The sequence below is a fragment of the Mixophyes fleayi genome, chromosome 1 (genome assembly GCF_038048845.1).
Source record: "Mixophyes fleayi isolate aMixFle1 chromosome 1, aMixFle1.hap1, whole genome shotgun sequence".
NCBI classification, from domain to species: domain Eukaryota; kingdom Metazoa; phylum Chordata; class Amphibia; order Anura; family Limnodynastidae; genus Mixophyes; species Mixophyes fleayi.
Window position 1 is genome coordinate 57273732 of NC_134402.1, and position 26500 is coordinate 57300231.

Below are 26500 nucleotides of genomic sequence, written 5' to 3' on the forward strand. Positions count from 1 at the left end.
GGCAGAATCCTCTGTGAGAAGGTGTCCTTACACATTGGATGGATAGAAAACTTTTAGCGGTAAATATATCAATCTAAGAGTTTCAAAAAGTGGAGATGTTGCCTATAGCAACCAATCAGATTCTAGTTATCATTTATTGATTACATTGTGTAAAATGACAGGTAGAATCTGATTGGTTGCTATAGGCAATATCTCCACTTTTTCAAACTCGCTTGATAAATTCACCTCTTACGGGGGAATTAAATCCCCCGAAGTACCGCCGCGTTAAACGTATTACCGTTATTACGGTAATATTAACCCAGCTTTCTGCTCGCGAGCCGGTGTTAAAACTACTGTAACAACGGTATTTACGCACACTATTTACGGTAATAGTGCGCAGGCTGCGTTACTTTTACAAGTAACTCGGCCAATTAAATTCCCCCCTAAGAGTGAGTGGTGGAAGAGATGGTCATTTCCCCAACTCCTTTAGGCCAGGCTAGTTTTTTTTATTTTGTGTGTTAGGCCAAGTATCAGGTGTTGCGTAATATAAGTAGTTGGTTGTACATCAACTATACTGACAGCCTGGAGGGATTAGATTATGCTGTGTTGAGAGTTTGTGGATGCAAATGTGAGTAAAATACATTTTTAATCCTAACACAGTTCTGTGAGTTGCCAGTGTGCTAAGCCAGATAGTCTTAAGGGTTAATGTCTGTTTATAAGGTCATACACTTGCCTGTGGTCTATATCACTGTTTTCCTTTTGTTTGTTTGTTGTTGTTTTTTTAAATGTTGTGAAGTGTCACAAGTTTGACCAATTTCACTTAATACTTTGTTTTATATTTATATACCTTAACATTTTTTATTTATAAAACGGAGACTAACACCTGCTAATGTGGTCATTTTCTCTCCCATCATCCTGTACAATCTTTGTTGTAAATATTATATGCACTTTTTATGAAAAAAAAAATTCTTATTTGGAAAGTTGTATCTGCCCAGCATATAGCATAATAGATCCATATGTGTATATGTGTGTGTATATCTATCTATCTATACTGAAAAGCACACCTGTTGCTGCAGGTTTACTGAACCTCTTTGCTGTTTTATTCAATCTTGTCAGAATGGAAGGATACCTATTGTAGTAGTTTCAGCAATCACATCGAAAATATTTACAATGTCATGCCACCCTAACGCCAACTAGACAGATAGTACCCTCCCTGGCATCGGTTGCACGACCCACAGCACAAGTTCAGCTATTTAAGCTCCCTCCCAAGCAGCCTCGGACTGGCCTGCCGGCCAGCCGGGCTGTAGACCGGTAGGCCCAGCCGCGATTAAGCCCCGCCCCCTCCGACATTGGGGCGGAGCTTGCAGGGAGCACCTCGTAGACGGTCGTCTGTGTAAGAAACACACTACCGCGCAGGCGCAGAGAGCCGTGCCTTGGCTCTCTGCGCCTGCGCGGTAGTGTTTTGTGAACTTCAGCAGGGGAGGAGGACGGAGTTTCTACCGCGGCTGTCTTCTTGTCACTAGCCGCGCCGCCCAGAGGAGCAGGATGCCGGAGCTTTTCAAGGTAAGGTAAGTGGCAAAAAGAGGGGTTACTATTACTACTCGTTTCCCACAGTGAATGAGGGTTACTTTTCACCTCTTTTTTTTCCCCCTCTTTGTACTGCAGTCTGCAGGTACTGTTAAATTGCACACAGATAGCTGACTAGCATTCACCATAAGTGTGTACAATGCTCTGGATCTTAGGAAAAAGCTATAAAGGGTTAAGTAAAATCAGCAGTGATTAGACTCCTTTGTTGACATTTATTGTGGGAGTCTATTACATTCAGAATTTGTGGAGCAACAACCAATGTGAGGTCCAGAAGTAATGCGTAGCACCTCACTCCCTGCCAATCGAGGAGCCAGAATTGGGAGTGCCCAACCTGTACCCAGAAGCCTCCACAGGAGGGGGACCCAGGTTAACCAGTACTAGCAAGAGGTTACGACTCATAATGTACCAACAAGATGCAGAGGCTGCAAGGACCAGATATCTTTTTCCTCATTGCCTGTGAGCCTTGTATAAGCGTGTGCCCCAAAAACAGGCTGTCATTGGAGCAGGACTGCCTTGCTGGCTGTAAGAGGGGGAGAATGCTAGTAACCACAGGACTGTGCCCAGGGGTTGGCTAAAGAGAGACTGATAATTATAACGTATTCAGTTGTTATGGTATAATTGTTTAACCTTTTAATAAAAAGTACTATAGCTCCGTTGTGTTAAATAAACTTAAGTTTTCATTATTCAGATGTTTGCCTGGATGTGAAAATACCAGTGTACACAATTAATGAAAAACTTTTGTTTTATACATCACGGAAACATTATCATTGTAAAATTCTGTAGATGGTTTAGCCAAACGGTATTGTCACAAGGCTTAGCAAGAGAGTTCCCCTGCTTTGGTTCTATACACTGTTAAAAACACCACAACTCCTGGGAAACAATAAAGAATATATATGTATATATAGTGTGAATTGAGAGTACTATAGCTGCACAGAGAACACTAAATGCTGAGTTGGTTTGGGTCTATAGTTGAATGTGGGGCTGAGTGTGGGGAGGAGGCTGAGTGTGGGGACGGGGGCTATCTATTAAATGTGAATATTAATTATTTAATGCTAGGAATGGTAGTGGGAAATGGCTGTATTAAACGTAAATGCTATTGATTTATTGCTGGGGCCGTTTGGAGGGAGGGTAATAGGTTTATCTATTAAATGGGAATACTATTAATTTAATGTTGGGGTTGGTTGGACGGAAATAGATCTATTTATCAAATGTGAGTGCTATTACTTTAATGTTGAGGCTGGAGAGAGGCCTAATTATTAAATGTGGGTGCTGTTGATTTAATGGCAGGGATGGTTGGCGTTTCTAAATGTACCAATTATTTTTTCCAAATAGGGCCCTCAACATTCCAGGATGCAGACAAGCCGCAACTAAAGAAACCAGCAGCCACAGGTAGTAAAAGTGACAACAACAGGTAGGACAGTCTGTCAAATGTTCTGAGTCTAGTGTAGGCTTGGCTAACCTGTGGTACTCCAGGTGTTGTGAAACTACAAGTCCCAGCATACCCTTCCAGCAATAAGCTGCTATATATTGGCAAAGCATGCTGGGACTTGTAGTTTCAAAACACCTGGAGTGCCACAGGTTAGCCAAACCTGGTCTAGTGGGACAATCCTGATTTTTGGTGACTGTTCTGCCCAATCTAAGAGGCAGGTCAAGACTGTGTATTCTTTATACACACACTGCATTCTTTATATACTACACTAAGGTGCTAGCTGTCCTTTGTGGGCTGACCGCTCACCCTCTAGTGTCTGGTCCCGCCTCTATGATGGCTGACCACACCACCTCTGGTGGGCCCCTAGTGTTGCATTCCCGGTGGGCCCTTCATGCCCCAGTCCGACACTGCTCCCAAGCACAGCACTAGCTGTTCCCTGAATTAATTACACCCAGGTGCTCCACCTGTGGTTCGTGTGCCGTGTGTGTGTGCTGTGTGTGTGCCATGTGTGTGTGCCGTGTGTGTGTGCCCTGTGTGTGCCCTGTGTGTAGAGGATGCAGACTTAACCCTGTCTATATCCGCAGCCTGCAGAAGATTCCCAGGGACACTATTAAGTTTCCTTTTTAATAGTATGTGGCAAACTGCCCCTATTGACAATGTATGTGTATGTATGTATGTATGTGTATATATATATATATATATATATATATATATATATATATATATATATATATAAATTAATGTACACATACATACATGTAGCGCTGGCAGACACGGACATCTGCACATGCACATTAGGGAACTGTAGTCAACCAGGAACTACAATCCCCGATTTGCACTGAGCTGCTTCTAAGGTGTCAGAGGAAGGGCTTTAAAACTGGCAGTTGGAGTGCAGCATTTGGAAGAGAGGAGAAGGAGTATGGTAGACAGCAAGAAAAAACAGAGCTGACTGAGAAGTGAGTCCATCCCTGTACTATTACTGGGAGCGAAACAGAGGGAGCATAGAGGCAGGACAGAGACTTTGTGAGTACCAGAAGTCTGAGAAGAGGAGGGAGCAGTATCTATTAGACCCCTGTATACTGAGGAGCCATATTGGTAAATAGGAGATGTTGGTGAGAGGAGTACACCCCTGTCAGGTGTTAAAAAGAAGAAGTCTGGAATAAAGAAAATACCCCAGAGAGATATAGAGAGAGACACAGTGAGAGGAAGGAAAAGATCTTTTTAAAAGAGAGCAACAACTGAGTCCTGACTGGAAAAAGTCATCTTGGACTAAAAGGCTGATTGTTATATGGATAAGTAACATCTTATTATCTGTTTATTGATTCATTGGACTCTGTATTATACCAGTAGTCCATACTTGCCAACTTTTCCTCGTTGGCTTCAGGGAGATCAAGGGGGAGAGGATGGGGCTTGACGAATTGCATCATTTTGTCAAAATTTTGGACAATTAAAGCAGGGGGTGGGGCTAAGATGACGCAATATTTTCATCATTAAGCCCCCCGCCACTTATCTATTGCGGGGGCGAGAACCGGGAGGTTGCCCTTCTCTCCCAGGAGGTCTCCCAGAAATGCAGGAGTCTCCCGGACATTTCGGGAGAGTAGGCAACTATGCGTGAAAGAAAAGCAGCTAATGAATCTCTAGAGACTTAAGTGTCTTTTACATTTCTGTCTCCATTACTATTACTATGTTGTCCTACCTTTCAGTCTTTGATTAAATCTTGGTCTCCATGAAAATGGCCACCTCCATAGGCATCAATGCATGGACATAGGACACAATTTCTGAACTGTGTCATCATGCCACAGATGGCGAAGCCAACCACGTCTTGTACTGGCTCAGCATCAGGGAGAATGTCAGACTCTTCAGGGAGTGAGGGAGATCACCCCTATTTCAGGGAGTCTCCCTGACATTCAGGCAGAGTTGGCAAGTATGCAGTAGTCAGATAGGGACTAGGTGGGAAGGCCTGAAGATTGTAATGTAAATGAACCCTTTTGCTGGACTGGGATAATATTAACAAAGGATTAGTGCAGGGACAGTTAGTTTGGGAGCAGAGACTGAATTACATGTATGAGAAACTGTGCAGACTACCTCACAATTTTTTTCAGTCACATACAAGAGAAATTCACAAACCTGTGGTGTGAGGAGCCTATAAAATGCACAGTGTGGAAGTTCATAGTGTTTACCATAATACCTTCATAAAACCAATAACGACACGGACACCAGAATAACGTTGGAATTAAAATATATTTATTAAATGGTTAATATTAAACTAAAGGGGCTGAAAGGCGGACGAGAGCAGGGCAGTTAGCAAACAGAAAACCAATAACGGTGGAAAGGTCAGACCATTGAACCACCAACCCAGGATTATACCTTATCTATTGGCCGGTGCGAAATATATGTCCAACGGCAAGACTACACCCCTTATTTAAACCGCCAGCAAGATATTCAACATACTGGCCCAGAGTCCCATTCACTGGACCCAACACATGTGATTACAACACAATCCGAAAGGGGGAGTAGTGACCTATGACAATATAACCCAAGCACCATATGCAAACTTAACAACTGCACTGCTCTCCTACCGAAAACATAATTAACCAACCAAAAAACTGCCGGGTGGGCGGGAGGAATCCGGAAACAGAGAGGGGCAAATGGTGGAAAACATGACCTATATAAAACTAAAGCCACCCTCCCTCTCTACCTATTGGTTCACATGTAACATAAGCCCATAGGCTAAACACCTAATCACTCACCCACGTGATTTTAACTGCGTTCAGGCTGATATTGAAGTGACTACATGGTCATGTCTAAGGGATAGATGGTGAAATCCAAAGTGTAAACATAAGTCTATTTATGCTGCTGAACTTGTTTCATGTTATTTGTTTGATATTGGTTATATTTGCCAGATGATTATAGTTTAAAGAGAGGTACCTCTTAGTAGTAGAATAATAGAGAAGAGAGAATATATATGTATGGTAATATAGGTATTATATAGTACTATTTATTGTTTATATACAATTGTTTGTTTAAACTACAATTTATATTTTTGATTTAAAATATTGAAAATCCCTTTAGAAGCTTATACCACACTAATAAATGTAGCAGTGTAGCTTCTAAAGATAATTTATGTGTGATATTATTATTATTATTAATATTTGTGTGTGCCTTTGGTCCAGTGAAGGGGGGAGGGGGGCGGAGGGTTCCTTGGTCTCCCTCTGGTGTTGTTACAACCAGGACACTAACCAAAGAAGACCCTTCTGTAATCAGACCAAGGTGGAGGCACTGTGCAATCTGGAATACAAGGTACTGAATTAATTTGCAGACCGCACACACAGATTGATATATACACCCTAACAGGAAAAAGGGGTGTTACATACATATATATATTTGTTTGTGTGTGTCTATAGAGGGAGATAAAAAAAATGTAGTATTCATGAGCCAGTCAGTCAAATCTAGGAGCCAAAAGGATCTTTAAATTGGCCATACAATACATTTGTCTATTGGCATTAATTTAATTGACTTCTGACAGGATACTGGGCTTTATATAGCTGTTTTGCCACTCAGAGTAGCTGGCTTGTCCAAAGGCAGCCTTATGTGCTAATTAACGACACCCAGTAAACTTTTGGTTTCGGAATCCCTTAGTTATACAACTGGAAAAGTACAATTGTGTCTTTTATATCAAATATAGATGTATTTACAGATTATACAAGCGTAAATGCAATTAACAGTGTTCACTGCACAAGGAATAATCTTACCCTAAAAAGACTATAATCGCAGAGTTTTCTGAAGTGCTGTTCCTGATCCTCTTGAGTGCTGTCTCTGTAACCAAGGCACACTGTTCACTTCTCTGTCAGCTGGGCAGGGACCAGGTCTAATGTCCTCCTGCTTTTTGCAGGTTCACAAGGTAACTAGGTCCACGGAGGCTTGAAGTTCCACACACAGGTACAATGTTGTACCTGTACATTTGGAGTCCTAACTCCGTCTTTTCCACAGTAGAACACTCGGCAGACTGCTGAATTTCCTCTTTCAAATCTAACCTGGTTCCTACAATTGTATGGCCTCGATGGTGACTGGTTTCCGATAATACTCGTCCACTGGATTGGATACTTGGTTATTTGAGAGCAGCCTTTGAGAATTGCTCTGAGAAGTCTAGCTTAGCTCAGTGGAGAACAAAATTAATTTCCTAGGCAATAAAGGGTAATTCAATTAAGCCTCCGTCATAAACCCCAGTTATCCCATGACTTTTTAGGAGAAAATGGTTCTACAGCTGACTGGCGCGACATCTAAGGGTGCCTCCGGGTGACTGGATGTCCTGATAACCCCAGGGATATGTTAAAAAACCTAGTAATTTCTAAGGAACCCACCTGGCAACATTTAAAAACAAGTAGAACTAAATACTACACCATCACCATACAAAATGATAAAATCACAGTTACATTGGCAGCTGAGAGGTGGGCTTAACCTTCTGCTGTGATGCCCAGCATCCTGCTCTCGACACAACTCTCAAAAATTAGGCACAAATTTGCCAGCCCTCCCCTGTTGATATACATTCTCAGTTTTGGAATTTGGGACTTATGTAAACAAGTCAAAATTACACAGTGCCAATATACCTTTAACCTATATCAGTTAATAGTGTTAGATACCACTCATAGGGTTTTTTTTGGTGTTGTTTCATCATATTTCCCCCCCCCCCCCAGTCATTTCCTGTAATCTCACCCGGCTGATGTGTGTTGTTTTGCTGCATACTGTACGGCATATGTGCCTTTGTTTTGCTATTCTGTTTTAGCTGTACTTCCCGAACAATCACTGTCTGGAGAACTAAGTCAGATATTGATCCTGCGCATGATGTTGAAATATTAATTAAGTATCCATTACACGTAAACAAGTCTGCCTGACTCCAACCAAAATAACCTACATTCATAAGTCATTTAAATCCATTCATACATGTAAAATGTAACAGAATTGTTGTTTTGGACAGTTTTTATGCTATTGGCAAAACAATTGTTAGTGCGTTTTAAGTTTTATTTTTGTCTAAGCTGGTTAAGTAAAAAGCCAAAAAAAAAGCTGTGGCCTAAAAAGATGCTGCATGTGAATTGTGCTTTCATTCGTGGGTATAGAGAGAAGGGGGAGGCGTTGAGCATCTGAAAGACTTTAATGAACGCTGTCAGTGTCTTTGAAAGGAAATAGTCACAGACCTAGGGGGAATGCTGCGGAAAGTACAATGCTTTCTATTCCTTCATGTGTCTTTACAAGGCATCGGCGTGACTTCAGGTGATAATGATTAATGCCCAGCATTCCAAAAAAAGAATATTTTCATTCTTCTAGGATCCTACGTTTCTCTGCAGCTGGTCCCTTCATTCTAGCAGGTTGGATATGTAGATCTTGTGTGTGCAGCATTTTTCCCCTTAGTTGCCTAGACAATCATTTGCTCTGTAGGAGAATGTCTGGCTCCCGCAAGGACTTTGATGTGAAGCAGATACTAAAAATCAGATGGAGGTGGTTCGGACATCAGGCGGCACCCATTAGTGGTATCCAGCAAGGAGACTTTCTGAATGGTGATCAGAGCCTGGTGACTGGGGACAGAAAGTTTCCAATTCCAAACAATCTCTCGCTGCCCTTGCCGTCACTGGGCTACAGGAGAGCTAGCAATCAGGACTTACAAAATCTGCTCCCATGCCCCATGGCATCTGCCTCTGACCACACTGCCCCCTCTAGCGAAGTCACAGAAGGTGCCTGCGAAGCAGGACATTGGCTGAGCAAGCCGGAAGCCGAAGATGGTGCTAGTGAGGAAGACATTGACTCGGAGAGCAGTTCATGCAGGTTAGACGTACATTTCTGGTATTTGTTATATGGTGTCTTACCCAAAGGCAGACAATGTCTCTAAAACATTGTTTCTTTTGACCCTGCATGGTAATTAAAGCAGACGTAACTAGTCTGTATTTACCATCATTATCATGGTGTCGGAAAACTAATATTTACTTATTGCAGTGATAATATTTTTGATTTTGAAGTTTTAAATATTCTGTAAATTCTAATTTTTTTTTGCTTTCTCAACTCTTGCAAATTACTATTCTAAACTGTAATGTTGACAGCTATGAGTTGTTTTGTCTGAATTAGTAAACCTTAAGAAATTTGGCTCAAGTTTGCAAAAAATGCAAATTATGTTTAAATAGTTGTCATATTTTTTGATGTTTTGAAAATGGGGCTTAGTGTAATTTATGGGGTGATATGATAGACTGGCTATCTCATGAAAGTTACTGTTGTTTTCTCAGACAGTTGATTGTGAATATGGAGGTAACATGGATATGCTGGATCGCATTTTCAAACTGCACTAAATGACTTTGGTTTTGCACTGGTGCATCTATATCAGTGATGGGCAAACAGTAGCCCTAGGGCCACATGCGGCCCTCAGAGTCTTCACCTGTGGCCCCCAGCTCCTCCTTGCTTCATTGTTAGATTTGTTTGTTATAGCTTGTAACACTTGTTTATTATGTCTGATGTTATGTTATGCAGATAGGTGCCTCTTTCTTTGATTAAATGTATTGTTTCAGCTTATAACTGAGATTAAGGTTATAGGGCCACACAAACACTAAAGTGTTCTCCTACCTTCTGGTTTTCAAGACACCTATGCAAACTAGAAGTACTCCTGATATGTTTGTCCCATGGGTGGTAGCATTGGGGGGAAGAGAGATTTCTAATGGGCACCCTAGCGAAGCACTGGCACTTCCATGTTGGGAGGTATGGAAATGTAAGATGTCACAATAGAGAACTTTGCCCTGCGCCTCAGAAGTTTTGCCGCCCTAAATGAGGTCCTCAGGCTTAAAGTGCTTTGGTGGTGCAACTGATTGTTTGTGAACTGGCTGTATGTCATGAATGTCTATTCAGTAATAGGAAAATAACTGTCCCCACTGATGCAGGAGATGTGCATGTTTATGCATTCGGTGGTTTTGGCAAAAAAATAAAAACCCACACAAAAAACCCACAGTGAACCATATCCGATAACCTTAAAACATTTTAAACCACTTTCATGTTGAGATAATGGACCTATATTCTTCACGTGTTAACTGTATTATCAGAATAGATTTTTTTATTTTTTTATTAGTATACACTTTGTGAAAAATTATTTATACTTTTAAATGAGTGAAGTCGTGTTTATCATTATTACTGTTTGAAAAGCGATTGTTAGTATTACTGTAAAGATGCATTGTGTGTTGTTGAAGTACTCCAGCTGACTGGAATATCACAGACATCTGACAGCACATTATTATTTATATAGATCTGACAGTACCAGTGACATGCTTCCTGTAATGATTACCTGCTTCATCCTCTGGCTGCAGCCACATGGAATAATGCATACTTCAGTGAATAAAAAAGTCATGTGACTTTTAACCTTTCTTGGTCTTCACACATAATAGTTGTGTTTTTATGTTTTGGTTTTTAATTTTTTAACATAATTGTAGGAAAATGGTTTTGTAGAGAGGAATTTGTCCTTGTGATAAGAGTTCTAGGAACACTATGATAGACCTACATTATTGTATCCTGATTTCTGGTGCGTTTATCCCTCTAAAAAGAATTTTGAGGCAACCTAATTGGAGGTTTTGAAGTTCTGGATTCCTAGAGCAGAGATTATATGGCCAAGTCTTATGACTTCATAGATCTAAAGTGTCACTAATCCCCAACAACATGACCTGTGAAACTCAATGTAAGAGATGCATGAAAGTGATGGGTATTTTGTACCAGCTTACATCAGTTTTCCAGGAAGCTGCTATTAGGTCTATCAAGTGCCCAGTCTGTGCTTGTATTCTACACACAAAGAAAAGTGGTTGATAATGGAAATAGTTTTTCAGATTGATTGGGGTTGATGATAAGGGCAGTGTCTAATTGCATAACGTCAATGAATAAGGATTACCTACATGGCAACCTAGCTTACATGGTACCACTACACAGGTATAAGAAGGCCTGTCCATCAGAGTTGTCTTGTACCATGCAGCAATAGCTGTGAAATGCTTTTATAGCTCCAACGCTAGAGTCATAAATCACAATGTCCCATGCAGAAGATAAGTTTGATCTCTCCCTACACCTCTAACTAACGCTTCAGTGTCTGACTCACACTGTCAGTGCTGCAGTTGTTCTCCGGACTTCAGCTCACTGGCAAGGGTATGCCTAGCCGTTCTTTGCCCTTCTCACCCCTTATACAATTGTTTATAGTAGTTTGTATATGAGTTGGCAATATTGTAGGTTTTAATTCTTACTTGAACTGCCAACAGGGTAAATGCCACTAATCTATACATTCTCACAAAGAAACATTGGCATTTTATACATGAATTATTTTCGTGTTGCTGTCCCCCAAAACTTACTGCCTCATTATAGGATCCTATGTTTAATATTTAATTAACATATTTGGAAACAATAAGGTATTGTGCAGTGTCTCCATTATTAGTGAGATTACATTTCACATGAGGTTTGCATAGTACCAGTAAATCTCCTACATGTTAATTACAAGGAAGAGAACATTAGATCATATGGTTATTACTGAATGTATTGGCTTCAACTGCTATAACCGCGTAATACTATATTAAGATATGAACATATTAAAACACACACTTCTGATATGTTATATTCCATTATATACTGTATAGTATATGGGAGACATTACTATGTACTGCCCTGCCGTGATGTGATATCAGTTATACCATATGCTACCCTGTAATATTCTGTCATTTTGTTATACGGAGATGTGTAGTGTTGTCTTCAATGACAGTCTATGCGGCTCTATGTTCATGATTATATGATTCAAGATGTTTCTATAGAATGACCAAGTGAAATGAATGCACGCTTCCCCCAGTGCTGACATGCCATAAGTGGGCCTCTCTGGGATTTGTAATGAACCTCATCATTAAGATGGGCTTCCTTTTAGAGTACAAATTAGTATAATGTTGTTAGTGGTAAGTCTTTTATTATTAGAGATCTGGGGGGTGGAGAGACAATGCACAGCTGGTATAGCCAATATGAAAGAGCTGTAGTATAACTAGTGGGTGGAGTTATTACTGGTGTAATATGTGGGGAGCTGTACTCGCATGACTGATGTATATGTAGCACTGGAGAATAAAAAAGGGGGAATGGATGACCGTACGAGGGCCTCATATGCTCTGTATTCTCCTATGGATTAGTGATGTGCAATAAACTTTAACATAATTGCAGCAATGCAGATTAACCATGAATGTTATAATGTCATAGAATATTGGCTGATGAATACTAGTACTATGCCCTTCTTTATTGCCATTTTAAGGTATTTTGGTTGCAATCAAATTGATGCATATAATGAAAATCCTGTTTTTAGAAACCAATATCTGGAGCTGGCTGTAATGACAAACTCTTGTATATCCTGTTATTGCACATGTTGTACAGTGTGTAGTTTAATCCAATAGATCCTTGCAGTTATTTGCAAAAAAAGACATTAAATGGGTATGGTCAGAAGTGTCATTTAAATATTCTCTGGTGATATATAGTCTTACTCAATGGTTTTTAACCTTTTTTCAGTGATTGCTTTCCTCAAGTCATATATCTTACTCTGTAGCACCCTTAGTCAATTTTCTATTAGAATCACTTCTCAAGAGTACTACTAATAATAATGATAGTTACAAAGACATACACATGCATAAAACACACATATGAAATATAAAATAAACAAAACAAACAGTACATTTTTAGAAAAGTATACCTTTTATTATTAACTTGGGGGGAGGGATAGCAAAAAAAAATTCACAAATGAGAAACAACTGTGCCCCCTTTCGTCACACTGTGCCCCCTTTCGTCACACTGTGCCCCCTTTCGTCACACTGTGCCCCCTTTCGTCACACTGTGCCCCCTTTCGTCACACTGCATCCTGGTTGAAAAACACTGGTTTAGCTAGTACTATGATTCCTGAATGCCAAAAACAATCTGTGTAAAAACTCAGTGCCCTCCTCACCCTTATTTCACATCCACAGTCATCTCATTGCTACCTTGCACGTCAATGTTTTTTATCTATGCTGTTAATTATTTTTGTACAACCAAAAATACTCCTACCCCTATTTCTTATATACAAATCCTGTGCTTTCCGGTCTCAGCTGATTATTGTTATTGGGAGAAACAACATAGGCCCTTACTAAATGACATTAATCAGCACTTGAGCCAAAACAGCCTAATTATACTAGGAAGTTCTACAATGAAAAACAGAGAGTCTCTTACTGGCCACCCTGTGGCTTTAGTAACTGGTTCTAATGTGCACTAAGCACTACAGAAGTAGCAAATTATTCCACTCTCAGTCCTTCTATAATTAACAGTGGTTCATAGACGGTGGGTATCCAAATTAATGATCTGCATAGAATAATTCAGCTGTACAAATCAAAAATGGAGCCTGAGCACTAAATGTTTATAAACCAAGTGCAAATGTGGGCATTGACCAAAATGTGAGTGGATCCTAAATAATGGGAGTTTAGTAAAGGGGTTACACTTACACCCCTGCAAGCCTTACTGTTGCCGAACAGAACTATTCACAGCTGAACTAGGATAAGTTTTTGTATATTTAGTTATTTATAGGTGCAGGATGTTTTTTTGTCTTTTTTTTTAATCTTCGTTTAACATTTTAGTTACAGGCCCCTCAACATACACTATATGGAGAAAATTATTTGGACTGTAATGACTTTTTATTCAAATACATATACTTTAATATGGATTTGGTCCCCCTTTTACAACGATAACAGCTTCCACTCTTCTTGAAGGCTTTCCACAAGATGTTGGAGTGTTTCTGTGGGAATTTGTGCCCATTCATTTTGTAGAGCATTTATGAGGTCAGGAACTGATGTTGGACGAGAAGGCCTGGCTCGTAATCTCCTTTCCAGTTCATCCCAAAGGTGTTCGATGGGGTTAAGGTCAGGACTCTGTGCGGGCCAGTCAAGTTCTTCACACCAAACTCATTCAACCATGTCTTTGTAGTCCTTGCTTTGTGCACTGAAAAACAGCGCCATACCATTATCCCTCCTCCACCAAGTGTCACAGTTGGCATAATGCAGTCAGGCAGGTAACGTTCTCCCAGCATCCACCAAACCCAGACTCACCCATCTGACTGGCAAACAGAGAAGCGTGATTCGTCACTTCACAGAACACGTTTCCACTGCTCCACAATCCAGTGTCTGTGTGTTTTACACCACTCGATTCGATGCTTGGCATTGGTCTTGGTGATGTGAGGCTTGCGTGCAGCTGCCCGGCCATGGAAACCCATTCCATTAAGCTCCCGCTGCACAGTTTTTGTGCTTGCATTAATGCCAGTGGAAGTTTGGAACTCTTCAGCTATGGAATGGGCTGAGCGTTGGCGACATTTACGCACCATATACCTTAGCAGATGTTGACCCCGCTCTGTGATTTAACATGATCTTCCGCTTTGTGGCCAAGTTGCTGCTGTTCTTAAACGCTTCCACTTTCTAATAATATCGCTTACAGTTGACCCTGGAATATCCAGCAGGGATGACATTTCACGGACCATCCTATTGCAAAGGTGGCATCCTATACAGTACCACGCTTGAAGTCACTGAGCTCTTCAGAACGACCCATTTTGTATCACACGTTTGCAAATGGAGACTACATGGCTAGGTACTTGATTTTATACACCTCTGGCAACGGATCTGATTGAAACGCCTCAATTCAATAATTAAGAGGTGTGGCCAAATACTTTTGTCCATATAGTGTATATGTGTCGATAGAAACGATCTGGACATCTGACCTCCCCTTTACTAATTCTCCACCCTGTCCTCCCCTTCCTTCTCTTACATACTGCTCCTCAAATATCTGATGGCTAACGGATGTTTTATGATTTTGACCAGAGGTTGATGTACATGTTTTAGCTATGTTTTAAGCAGTTGTGTTGATTCTTAGTATACACTCCCCTTTCTCTTACTGCCCTTTTTCCTTTTTGTTTCCTCCCTCCACCCTTACCTTATATTTCATCTTTCTGTTTGTTAATGTTTGTTTTTGCAAAAAAACTTAAATGATATTTAAAAAATGTTGTAGTATTCAGCGTGCTTGATGATAGGGTGCAAATAAATCTGCATTCTACATTTCACACATAGGCGGATTTAGAGTCCTGTAAAATAGAAAAATATTACATTTTTCTAAGCATCCACCAAAATGTTAATTCACTGTATGCCATATGGGAGTTATAATTTAAGCAAGCAGTAACAGATGTTTGATCAGTTTTGCAGCCAATAATGAGGTGGAGCAGATAATGGTTTTTACTTTTTTAATCTAGACAATGTGACCAATTTACATCTAGAAATCAAATATAAGGGGAAGTTACATTTTATCTCTTCTTATTTGGTCTAATCAACAATTCTTAGATAAGAAACGTCACTTTGAAATGTTTCCTCTTCTACATGTGAAATGCTTCGCTGGATTGATCGGCTTGTTTTAGGAAACAATGATATATGTAGTCTCTTGGCCACCAGGAAATTTACTAATGAGGAGCAAAACAGTGCTTTATTTAATCTTTTCAGTTTAGACCAGTGGTTCTTAAACTTTCTCTGTTGGAAGCACCCTTAGGGTCTCCATAATTTTTCCAAGGCTCCCCTAAGCCAAAATAATTACCAGGTAGATTTTTAAGTAGTTGGGTCAAAATAACGTAAGAAGCATATAGACCCCTTCATCATATCACACTGCGCCCCTTCACAATGCACCTCTTCATAGTATCACAATGTGCCCCTTCACATCACACTGAGCCACTTCACCATATCACATTGTGCCTCTTCACCATATCACACAATGCCCCTTCACAATGTACCCCTTCATTATATCACATGCGCCCCTTCACCCTGTGCCCCTTCACAATATCACCGTGCGCCCCTTCACAATATCACCCTGTGCCCCTTCACAATATCACCATGCGCCCCTTCACAATATCAACGTGCGTCCCTTCACAATATCACCGTGCGCCCCTTCACAATATCACCGTGCGCCCCTTCACAATATCACCGTGCGCCCCTTCACCATATCACACTGCGCCCTTTCACAATGCACCTCTTCATAGTATCACAATGTGCCCCTTCACATCACACTGAGCCACTTCACCATATCACATTGTGCCTCTTCACCAAATCACACAACGCCCCTTCACAATGTACCCCTTCATTATATCACATGCGCCCCTTCACCCTGTGCCCCTTCACAATATCACCGTGCGCCCCTTCACAATATCACCGTGCGCCCCTTCACAATATCACCGTGCGCCCCTTCACAATATCAACGTGCGCCCCTTCACCATGTCACACTCTGTGTCCCCCCGTGTCACCAGCTCTCACACTCTGTGTCCCCCGTTCCTTTACTTACCTTCTTTCCTCGTTTATGCTGTCTTAATTTTTTGTTGCTCCTCTCTGCTGCTGCTCCTCACTGACACTGCCGGAGGTGATGACGTCACGCCCGACAGTCAGTGAGAAGAGAACGGTGAGGAGGGAGGAGGATGATCTGGTGCCGCTGGAGAGGTAAGTTATTTTGTTTTCTGGACAAGCGGCCCTGGCAGCGGCACCCCTGTGACAGCACAGCACCCCAGGGAGACGCCGCGCACACTTTGAGAACCGCTGTCCTAAAGCTTTGAGAGAGAATTGCGGATCAAAGTTTGTCTTGGCACATTTTGATAAGAAAGCTATTCCAAGGAGTCTCTACTGGAACCTTGGAGTCGTGTAGGTAAAAGTCTTGTAAATGGGGTTTATGGGAAAAATTCCATATATATTTCTTTTTCTGTGCGGTGCCTTTCTGGCCATAGCTTGCTGGGATATAAATGAAACTTTTAGACTTTAAAACGTGTGTTTATTTTGCACCAGTTTTGCAACATGCATTTGACATGTACATTAACCTTCTTAATGCTTAAAATATCACAGAAGACCAAATTTTGCTTAATTTTTGTTTAATTTCATATTACCTTAGCTATGTAACACTAACTTGGCAGGCAAGGTTTAATGATGGTGACAGTTCAATGCCACGGGACGCTAAAGAAGCATGGAAAAACACGTCTTCTTTTTTTCATTTTCTGTTCCGTGTCGCGGCTTTTGTTCTCGCTTCTCTGCACCGTGTCGCTGCTTTTGTTCTCGCTTCTCTGCGCCGTGTCGCTGCTTTTGTTCTCGCTTCTCTGCGCCGTGTCGCGGCTTTTGTTCTCGCTTCTCTGCGCCGTGTTGCGGCTTTTGTTCTCGCTTCTCTGTTCTGTGTCGCGGCTTTTGCTCTCGCTTCTTTGTCCCGTGTGGCGGCTTTTGTTCTCGCTTCTCTGCGCCGTGTCGTGGCTTTTGTTCTCGCTTCTCTGTTCTGTGTCGCGGCTTTTGCTCTCGCTTCTTTGTCCCGTGTCGCGGCTTTTGTTCTTGCTTCTCTGCGCCGTGTCGCGGCTTTTGTTCTCGCTTCTCTGTTCCGTGTCGTGGCTTTTGCTCTCGCTTCTTTGTTCCGTGTCGCGGCTTTTGCTCTCGCTTCTCTGCGCCCGTGTCGCGGCTTTTGTTCTCGCTTCTTTGTCCCGTGTCGCGGCTTTTGTTCTCGCTTCTCTGCGCCGTGTCGCGGCTTTTGTTCTCACTTCTCTGTTCCGTGTCGCGGCTTTTGCTCTCGCTTCTTTGTCCCGTGTCGCGGCTTTTGTTCTCGCTTCTCTGCGCCGTGTCGCGGCTTTTGTTCTCGCTTCTCTGTTCTGTGTCGCGGCTTTTGCTCTCGCTTCTTTGTCCCGTGTCGCGGCTTTTGTTCTCGCTTCTCTGCGCCGTGTCGCGGCTTTTGTTCTCGCTTCTCTGTTCTGTGTCGTGGCTTTTGCTCTCGCTTCTTTGTCCCGTGTCGCGGCTTTTGTTCTCGCTTCTCTGCGCCGTGTCGCGTCTTTTGTTCTCGCTTCTCTGCGCCGTGTCGCGGCTTTTGTTCTCGCTTCTCTGCGCCGTGTCGCGGCTTTTGTTCTCGCTTCTCTGTTCTGTGTTGCGGCTTTTGCTCTCGCTTCTTTGTCCCGTGTCGCGGCTTTTGTTCTCGCTTCTCTGCGCCGTGTCGCGGCTTTTGTTCTCGCTTCTCTGTTCTGTGTCGCGGCTTTTGCTCTCGCTTCTTTGTCCCGTGTCGCGGCTTTTGTTCTCGCTTCTCTGCGCCGTGTCGCGGCTTTTGTTCTCGCTTCTCTGCGCCGTGTCGCGGCTTTTGTTCTCGCTTCTCTGTTCTGTGTCGCGGCTTTTGCTCTCGCTTCTTTGTCCCGTGTGGCGGCTTTTGTTCTCGCTTCTCTGCGCCGTATCGCGGCTTTTGTTCTCGCTTCTCTGCGCCGTGTCGCGGCTTTTGCTCTCGCTTCTCTGCGCCCGTGTCGCGGCTTTTGTTCTCGCTTCTCTGCGCCGTGTCCCGGCTTTTGTTCTCGCTTCTCTGCGCCGTGTCGCGGCTTTTGTTCTCGCTTCTCTGCGCCGTGTCGCGGCTTTTGTTCTCGCTTCTCTGTTCTGTGTCGTGGCTTTTGCTCTCGCTTCTTTGTCCCGTGACGCGGCTTTTGTTCTCGCTTCTCTGCGCCGTGTCGCGTCTTTTGTTCTCGCTTCTCTGCGCCGTGTCGCGGCTTTTGTTCTCGCTTCTCTGCGCCGTGTCGCGGCTTTTGTTCTCGCTTCTCTGTTCTGTGTCGCGGCTTTTGCTCTCGCTTCTTTGTCCCGTGTCGCGGCTTTTGTTCTCGCTTCTCTGCGCCGTGTCGCGGCTTTTGTTCTCGCTTCTCTGTTCTGTGTCGCGGCTTTTGCTCTCGCTTCTTTGTCCCGTGTCGCGGCTTTTGTTCTCGCTTCTCTGCGCCGTGTCGCGGCTTTTGTTCTCGCTTCTCTGTTCCGTGTCGCGGCTTTTGCTCTCGCTTCTTTGTTCCGTGTCGCGGCTTTTGTTCTCGCTTCTCTGCACCTGTGTCGCGGCTTTTGCTCTTGCTTCTCTGCGCCGTGTCGCGGCTTTTGTTCTCGCTTCTCTGTTCTGTGTCGCGTCTTTTGTTCTCGCTTCTCTGCGCCGTGTCGCGGCTTTTGTTCTCGCTTCTCTGCGCCGTGTCGCGGCTTTTGTTCTCGCTTCTCTGCGCCGTGTCGCGGCTTTTGTTCTCGCTTCTCTGTTCTGTGTCGCGGCTTTTGTTCTCGCTTCTCTGCGCCGTGTCGCGGCTTTTGTTCTCGCTTCTCTGCGCCGTGTCGCGGCTTTTGTTCTCGCTTCTCTGTTCTGTGTCGCGGCTTTTGCTCTCGCTTCTTTGTCCCGTGTCGCGGCTTTTGTTCTCGCTTCTCTGCGCCGTGTCGCGGCTTTTGTTCTCGCTTCTCTGTTCTGTGTCGCGGCTTTTGCTCTCGCTTCTTTGTCCCGTGTCGCGGCTTTTGTTCTCGCTTCTCTGCGCCGTGTCGCGGCTTTTGTTCTCGCTTCTCTGCGCCGTGTCGCGGCTTTTGTTCTCGCTTCTCTGCGCCGTGTCGCGGCTTTTGTTCTCGCTTCTCTGTTCTGTGTCGCGGCTTTTGCTCTCGCTTCTTTGTCCCGTGTGGCGGCTTTTGTTCTCGCTTCTCTGCGCCGTGTCGCGGCTTTTGTTCTCGCTTCTCTGCGCCATGTCGCGGCTTTTGCTCTCGCTTCTCTGCGCCCGTGTCGCGGCTTTTGTTCTCGCTTCTCTGCGCCGTGTCGCGGCTTTTGTTCTCGCTTCTCTGCGCCGTGTCGCGGCTTTTGTTCTCGCTTCTCTGCGCCGTGTCGCGGCTTTTGTTCTCGCTTCTCTGTTCTGTGTCGTGGCTTTTGCTCTCGCTTCTTTGTCCCGTGTCGCGGCTTTTGTTCTCGCTTCTCTGCGCCGTGTCGCGTCTTTTGTTCTCGCTTCTCTGCGCCGTGTCGCGGCTTTTGTTCTCGCTTCTCTGCGCCGTGTCGCGGCTTTTGTTCTCGCTTCTCTGTTCTGTGTCGCGGCTTTTGCTCTCGCTTCTTTGTCCCGTGTCGCGGCTTTTGTTCTCGCTTCTCTGCGCCGTGTCGCGGCTTTTGTTCTCGCTTCTCTGTTCTGTGTCGCGGCTTTTGCTCTCGCTTCTTTGTCCCGTGTCGCGGCTTTTGTTCTCGCTTCTCTGCGCCGTGTCGCGGCTTTTGTTCTCGCTTCTCTGTTCCGTGTCGCGGCTTTTGCTCTCGCTTCTTTGTTCCGTGTCGCGGCTTTTGTTCTCGCTTCTCTGCACCTGTGTCGCGGCTTTTGTTCTCGCTTCTCTGCACCTGTGTCGCGGCTTTTGCTCTTGCTTCTCTGCGCCCGTGTCGCGGCTTTTGCTCTCGCTTCTTTGTCCCGTGTCGCGGCTTTTGTTCTCGCTTCTCTGCGCCGTGTCGCAGCTTTTGTTCTCGCTTCTCTGTTCCGTGTCGCGGCTTTTGCTCTCGCTTCTTTGTTCCGTGTCGCGGCTTTTGTTCTCGCTTCTCTGCACCTGTGTCGCGGCTTTTGCTCTCGCTTCTCTGCACCTGTGTCGCGGCTTTTGCTCTCGCTTCTCTGCGCCCGTGTCGCGGCTTTTGCTCTCGCTTCTTTGTTCCATGTCGCGGCTTTTGTTTTTCCTTCTCTGCGCCCGTGTCTCGGCTTTTGCTCTCGCTTCTCTGCACCCGTGTCGTGGCTTTTGCTCTCGCTTCTCTGCGCCCGTGTCGCGGCTTTTGCTCTCGCTTCTTTCTTCCGTGTCGCAGCTTTTGTTTTTCCTTCTCTGCACCCGTGTCTCGGCTTTTGCTCTCGCTTCTCTGCACCCGTGTCGTGGCTTTTGCTCTCGCTTCTCTGCGCCCATGTCACGGCTTTTGTTCTCGCTTCTCTGCGCCGTGTCGCGGCTTTTGTTCTCGCTTCTCTGTTCCGTGTCGCGGCTTTTGTTCTCGCTTCTCTGTTCCGTGTCGCGGCTTTTGTTCTCGCTTCTCTGTTCCGTGTCGCGGCTTTTGCTCTCGCTTCTTTGTTCCTTGTCGCGGCTTTTGTTCTCGCTTCTCTGCACCTGTGTCGCGGCTTTTGCTATCGCTTCTCTGCGCCCGTGTCGCGGCTTTTGCTCTTGCTTCTTTGTCCCGTGTCGCGGCTTTTGTTCTCGCTTCTCTGCGCCGTGTCGCAGCTTTTGTTCTCGCTTCTCTGTTCCGTGTCGCGGCTTTTGCTCTCGCTTCTTTGTTCCGTGTCGCAGCTTTTGTTCTCGCTTCTCTGCACCTGTGTCGCGGCTTTTGCTCTCGCTTCTCTGCGCCCGTGTCGCGGCTTTTGCTCTCGCTTCTTTGTTCCGTGTCGCGGCTTTTGTTTTTCCTTCTCTGCGCCCGTGTCTCGGCTTTTGCTCTCGCTTCTCTGCACCCGTGTCGTGGCTTTTGCTCTCGCTTCTCTGCGCCCGTGTCGCGGCTTTTGCTCTCGCTTCTTTGTTCCGTGTCGCAGCTTTTGTTTTTCCTTCTCTGCGCCCGTGTCTCGGCTTTTGCTCTCGCTTCTCTGCACCCGTGTCGTGGCTTTTGCTCTCGCTTCTCTGCGCCCATGTCACGGCTTTTGTTCTCGCTTCTCTGCGCCGTGTCGCGGCTTTTGTTCTCGCTTCTCTGTTCCGTGTCGCGGCTTTTGTTCTCGCTTCTCTGTTCCGTGTCGCGGCGTTTGCTCTCGCTTCTTTGTTCCGTGTCGCGGCTTTTGTTCTCGCTTCTCTGCACCTGTGTCGCGGCTTTTGCTCTCGCTTCTCTGCACCCGTGTCGTGGCTTTTGCTCTCGCTTCTCTGCACCCGTGTCGCGGCTTTTGCTCTCGCTTCTCTGCACCCGTGTCGCGGCTTTTGCTCTCGCTTCTCTGCGCCCGTGTCACGGCTTTTGTTCTCGCTTCTTTGCACCTGTGTCGCGGCTTTTGTTCTCGCTTCTCTGCACCTGTGTCACGGCTTTTGCTCTCGCTTCTCTGCGCCTGTGTCGCGGCTTTTGCTCTTGCTTCTTTGTTCCGTGTCGCGGCTTTTGTTTTTCCTTCTCTGCGCCCGTGTCTCGGCTTTTGCTCTCGCTTCTCTGCACCCGTGTCGTAGCTTTTGCTCTCGCTTCTCTGCGCCCATGTCACGGCTTTTGTTCTCGCTTCTCTGTGCCGTGTCGCGGCTTTTGTTCTTGCTTCTCTGTTCCGTGTCGTGGCGTTTGCTCTCGCTTCTTTGTTCCGTGTCGCGGCTTTTGTTTTTCCTTCTCTGCGCCCGTGTCTCGGCTTTTGCTCTCGCTTCTCTGCACCCGTGTCGTGGCTTTTGCTCTCGCTTCTCTGCGCCCGTGTCGCGGCTTTTGCTCTCGCTTCTTTGTTCCGTGTCGCAGCTTTTGTTTTTTCTTCTCTGCGCCCGTGTCTCGGCTTTTGCTCTCGCTTCTCTGCACCCGTGTTGTGGCTTTTGCTCTCGCTTCTCTGCACCCGTGTCGTGGCTTTTGCTCTCGCTTCTCTGCGCCCATGTCGTGGCTTTTGCTCTCGCTTCTCTGCGCCCGTGTCGCGGCTTTTGCTCTCGCTTCTTTGTTCCGTGTCGCAGCTTTTGTTCTTCCTTCTCTGCGCCCGTGTCTCGGCTTTTGCTCTCACTTCTCTGCACCCGTGTCGTGGCTTTTGCTCTCGCTTCTCTGCGCCCGTGTCGTGGCTTTTGCTCTCGCTTCTCTGCGCCCGTTTTGCGGCTTTTGCTATGGGTGATCCAGTGCCGCTGGATTGGTAAATACTTTTTTTTTTCTTCTCTTGGACATGCAGCCCTGGCCGGGGCACCCTTGTTGCAGAGCCGCGGCGCACACTTTTTGGGAACCGCTGGTTTAGACAAGAACCATAAAACTAAAATTTACCTTTTTTTTTTTTTTTCTCCTTCAGAGATTATGAACATGACAGATTTCATACAGGAGATTCTTGTGCACTCTCTGATGCAGAGTGGGACTTACACCAGTAGAAAATCTTGCATGAGATCTCTCTATGCATGCCCAGATAGTGGGCACACACGTATGCTCCAGTGTAGAATTGCGTGATTCTGGCTCTTACTCCCGCCCGCGTCTGGATAGGTGGGATGGGGTAGGGATGGGGCATGCATATGCAGGCCAAGTACACTAAAGACATGATCGCGAAAATGCCGACTTGCATCATCTCCTCTATGTGAAGCCACATCTAAGACTATTGAATGTGTGAAGTCCGTATTGGTTGTCCCAAGGCAACAAATATGGCGGCTGAAATGTAACTAGATAGAATTAAAAATCAGACTTAGAAACTAAAAGAGAAGATCTTGCTCCACAGTTTGGAGGACAACAAACTGGTCCTGTTTAAAAAACAAACTATATTCAGGTCTGTGTGAATATATTGAATTGACCTGACATTCCAGTAGTTCCAGCTGTTAGATTTTCACTTGGAAAATGAATGTCAGTCAGTCTGTAAGTTTTGTGTTTTGTATCGTTCTTATCCATGACAATGATTCTGGGACAATAATGGCAACAAAGTGATTTAATTACTCACAATGTATGAGGAAGAGATTTCTTTATCACCAAATATGGTTTGTCTGCAGACTTTCTGAAGTTGTGACTGAGGACAGCTATTTTGAACCTCCTAGGAATGGTTTAATTGTAGAATTTTTATTTTGGTATGTGTGTGGGGAGGGGGCAGGTTTGAGGCACAAAATAGTTATGTTAAATATAAAATCACTCCATAACGCTGTATTGTATTCGCAGGTTTACTTGTTCCTCCCTTCTCTGCCGTATGTATGTTGGTTTTCCTTGTTGTAGTTTATGGGTTATCATTAATGTAGTAAACAGAGCAAATGATATGGCAGCGTTGTTGAGCTAAGAAAAGATTGTTGAAATGTAACTTTTAATGTCCAGACTCTCATATCCACTCAGAGGCTGTGGCTGTCAGTACAAAGGCTAATATGTCTAAGAGGGCGGCTTTACCTTCTCAGTATGTGCCGGAGGGCTTGAAAACAGAGGAGATCCCCTAACACAAATCATCTGTACAGACCCATTTATGTTGCCCTTAACTCACCTCAGTCATCAGTTCATCCTTTCATGGAGAAGGTTAAAAACTCTTCTCCTCCTTCCTTTGTGATTGTTTTACAGCTCTAGCATGTCTCTTCCTTTTACTTAGATTGTCTTACCCTAATACACTGTATGAAATGTATTTATTAACTAGAATTTGTTTATATCACTGTTTGTGTACCTGTTTACTTATTCTCTGTACGGTGTATATGCTGCTATTCACTCTGTGTCCTAAATCTATGGTCATTTATACCATTGCTCACTAGAATAATGATACAATACGGTATGCTGAGAAATATATTTGTATTTCACTGAATAATGGAGGATATTAAATACATTAAAAGCTAGAAATGAGATTAGTGGGAGGATGTATCAAACCTTCGAAAAAGGAAAAGAGATGTTTCCCATAACAACCAACCAGATTCTAGCTATCATTTTGTAGAATGTACTATGGAAATGATAGCCACAATCTGATTGGTAGCTATGAGCAACACCTCCTCCTTTTCTTTTGTTGTGTCCGTACTATCGTGACCAATAAAAATTTTGTGATGTGATCGCTGTGGTTCCAAAGCACAAAAGGTTTTATTAGCAAAGCATAAAGACGCAAACTTTGGTAAACATATGCGTACGACAGTTGGCACCAACTCAAGCTTCAATCAGAATGCTCTGGTCTCCAAGAACCAGAGCTTACATTTATACACAGTACAGTTGTACACAGGGCCGGTGCAAGGTCTCTAGGCACCCTAGGCAAAGTTTCAACCAATCTCCCCCCATACTCTGGCGGTCTAAAACAAACAATATATAAATAAATTTGTCAGTAATCGGTTCAAGGTGGAGTGTAAAAAATATAGCTCTTACCTTCTCCTGGTTGGCAAGGCTGCAGTCCAGATGCACTGATGCCTTCAGTCCAAGCTCCACTTCTGCCCGATGCCAAGTTACTGCAGTTACAGCTGTAGTTTATTTAAAATGACTTGCTGACATAATAATATATATTGTAATTTAAGCTAGCCCTTCTATTTTTAGCTACATCATTCTTTTGTATTGCTGTGTAGCTGTTAGCCTTAAAAATAGAGGTGTAACCTATACAAATTTCTCTCACTGCAATATAAGAGCCCTCGGCTACACCTGTATTTTTTGCACAGTAATAGAAGCTAACTATGTGGAGAAAAATATAAATCATAGCTTATGAATATGAAAATGACGAATTTTCTATTTCCTGTAGATTACACGACATACACTATATAAATTTGGATTTTTAAACACATATAAACCCAATGCTGGAAGTGGGCTGCAGGATGACAGGTAAGAGGAATAGGGAGAAGATGGTGCAGGGGGGTAGATGAGAATGTCAGGGGAGAAGATGGCACAGGGGGGGGCAGATGAGAGGGACAGGGAAGAAGGTGGCACAAGGGAGGGTGGTAGATGAGGGACAGGGAAGGAAGGTGTCACGGGGCAGACGAGAGGGACAGGGGAGAAGGTGGCACGGGAGGGTAGATGAGATGGACAGGGAAGAAGGTGGCACAAGGGGGGTGGTAGATGAGAGGGACAGGGAAGAAGGTGGCACAGGAGGGGGGTATATGAGAGGGACAGGGAAGAAGGTGGCACAGGTGGGGGGTATATGAGAGGGGCAGGGGAGAAGGTGGCACAGGAGGGGGGTATATGAGAGGGACAGGGGAGAAGGTGGCACGGGGGGTAGATGAGGGACAGGGGAGAAGGTGGGCCGGGGGGGTAGATGAGAGGGATAAGGTGGCACGGGGGGGTAGATGAGAGGGACAGGGAAGAAGGTGGCACAAGGGGGGTGGTAGATGAGAGGGACAGGGGAGAAGGTGGCACAGGAGGGGGGTATATGAGAGGGACAGGGGAGAAGGTGGCACGGGGGGTAGATGAGGGACAGGGGAGAAGGTGGGCCAGGGGGGTAGATGAGAGGGATAAGGTGGCACGGGGGGGTAGATGAGAGGGACAAGGGAGAAGGTGGCACAGCGGGGGGTAGATGAGAGGGACAGGGGAGAAGGTGGCACGGGGGGGGGTAGATGAGAGGGACAGGGGAGAAGGTGGCACGGGGGGTAGATGAGAGGGACAGGGGAGAAGGTGGCACAGTTGGGTAGAGGAGGGACAGGGGAGAAGGTGGCACAATTGGGTAGAAGAGAGGGACAGGGGAGAAGGTGGCACAAGGGGGGGGGGTAGATGAGAGGGACAGGGAGAAGGTGGCACAGGGGGGTAGATGAGAGGGACAGGATAGAAGGTGGCACAGGGAAATAGATGAGAGGGACTGGGGAGAATACATAAATACAAAAAAAAAAAAAAAAATACAATACCAAAAAATAATCGTTATACATTTTCATGTGAAGCGCCGGACCTGGTTGTACATGTAATGACATCACAGTTACACACAGTTATAGATTGTAAAGTCTTCATTCATTGGTTGAAAGGTCTTGCACTCTCTGATACTTGACATGGTGGATTTCTCTGGTCATTGTTCTCAGGAATGCTAGTTGTCCTTACTTCAGATTCCCGCCTCTAGACTCGTTTAAACTGGTTCTTAGTGATCCTTGAGTGCCGGCTATTTGGTTGTATAATTATATTAGTCATACATAAATAGCACCAGAAGCGTTCTCATTAAATTGTAAGAAGAGTGATACCAAACAC

The 26500-nt window shown here is 44.7% G+C and overlaps 1 protein-coding gene across 3 annotated transcripts in view; it reads left to right on the top strand.

The window, feature by feature from the left end:
- KLHL5 (kelch like family member 5) overlaps nucleotides 1–26500 on the top strand; it is an 88201-nt gene that overhangs the window by 34004 nt on the left and 27697 nt on the right. Inside the window, exon 1 of one of the 3 annotated variants that reach the window (XM_075194786.1) lies at nucleotides 8187–8812. The exons of the other annotated variants lie outside the window; for them this stretch is intronic. Coding sequence (XP_075050887.1) covers nucleotides 8277–8812 — 536 coding nt within the window. The 5' untranslated portion in view covers nucleotides 8187–8276. Of the gene's footprint in view, nucleotides 1–8186; nucleotides 8813–26500 lie in introns of those variants that run through there. 3 annotated transcript variants of the gene reach the window in all.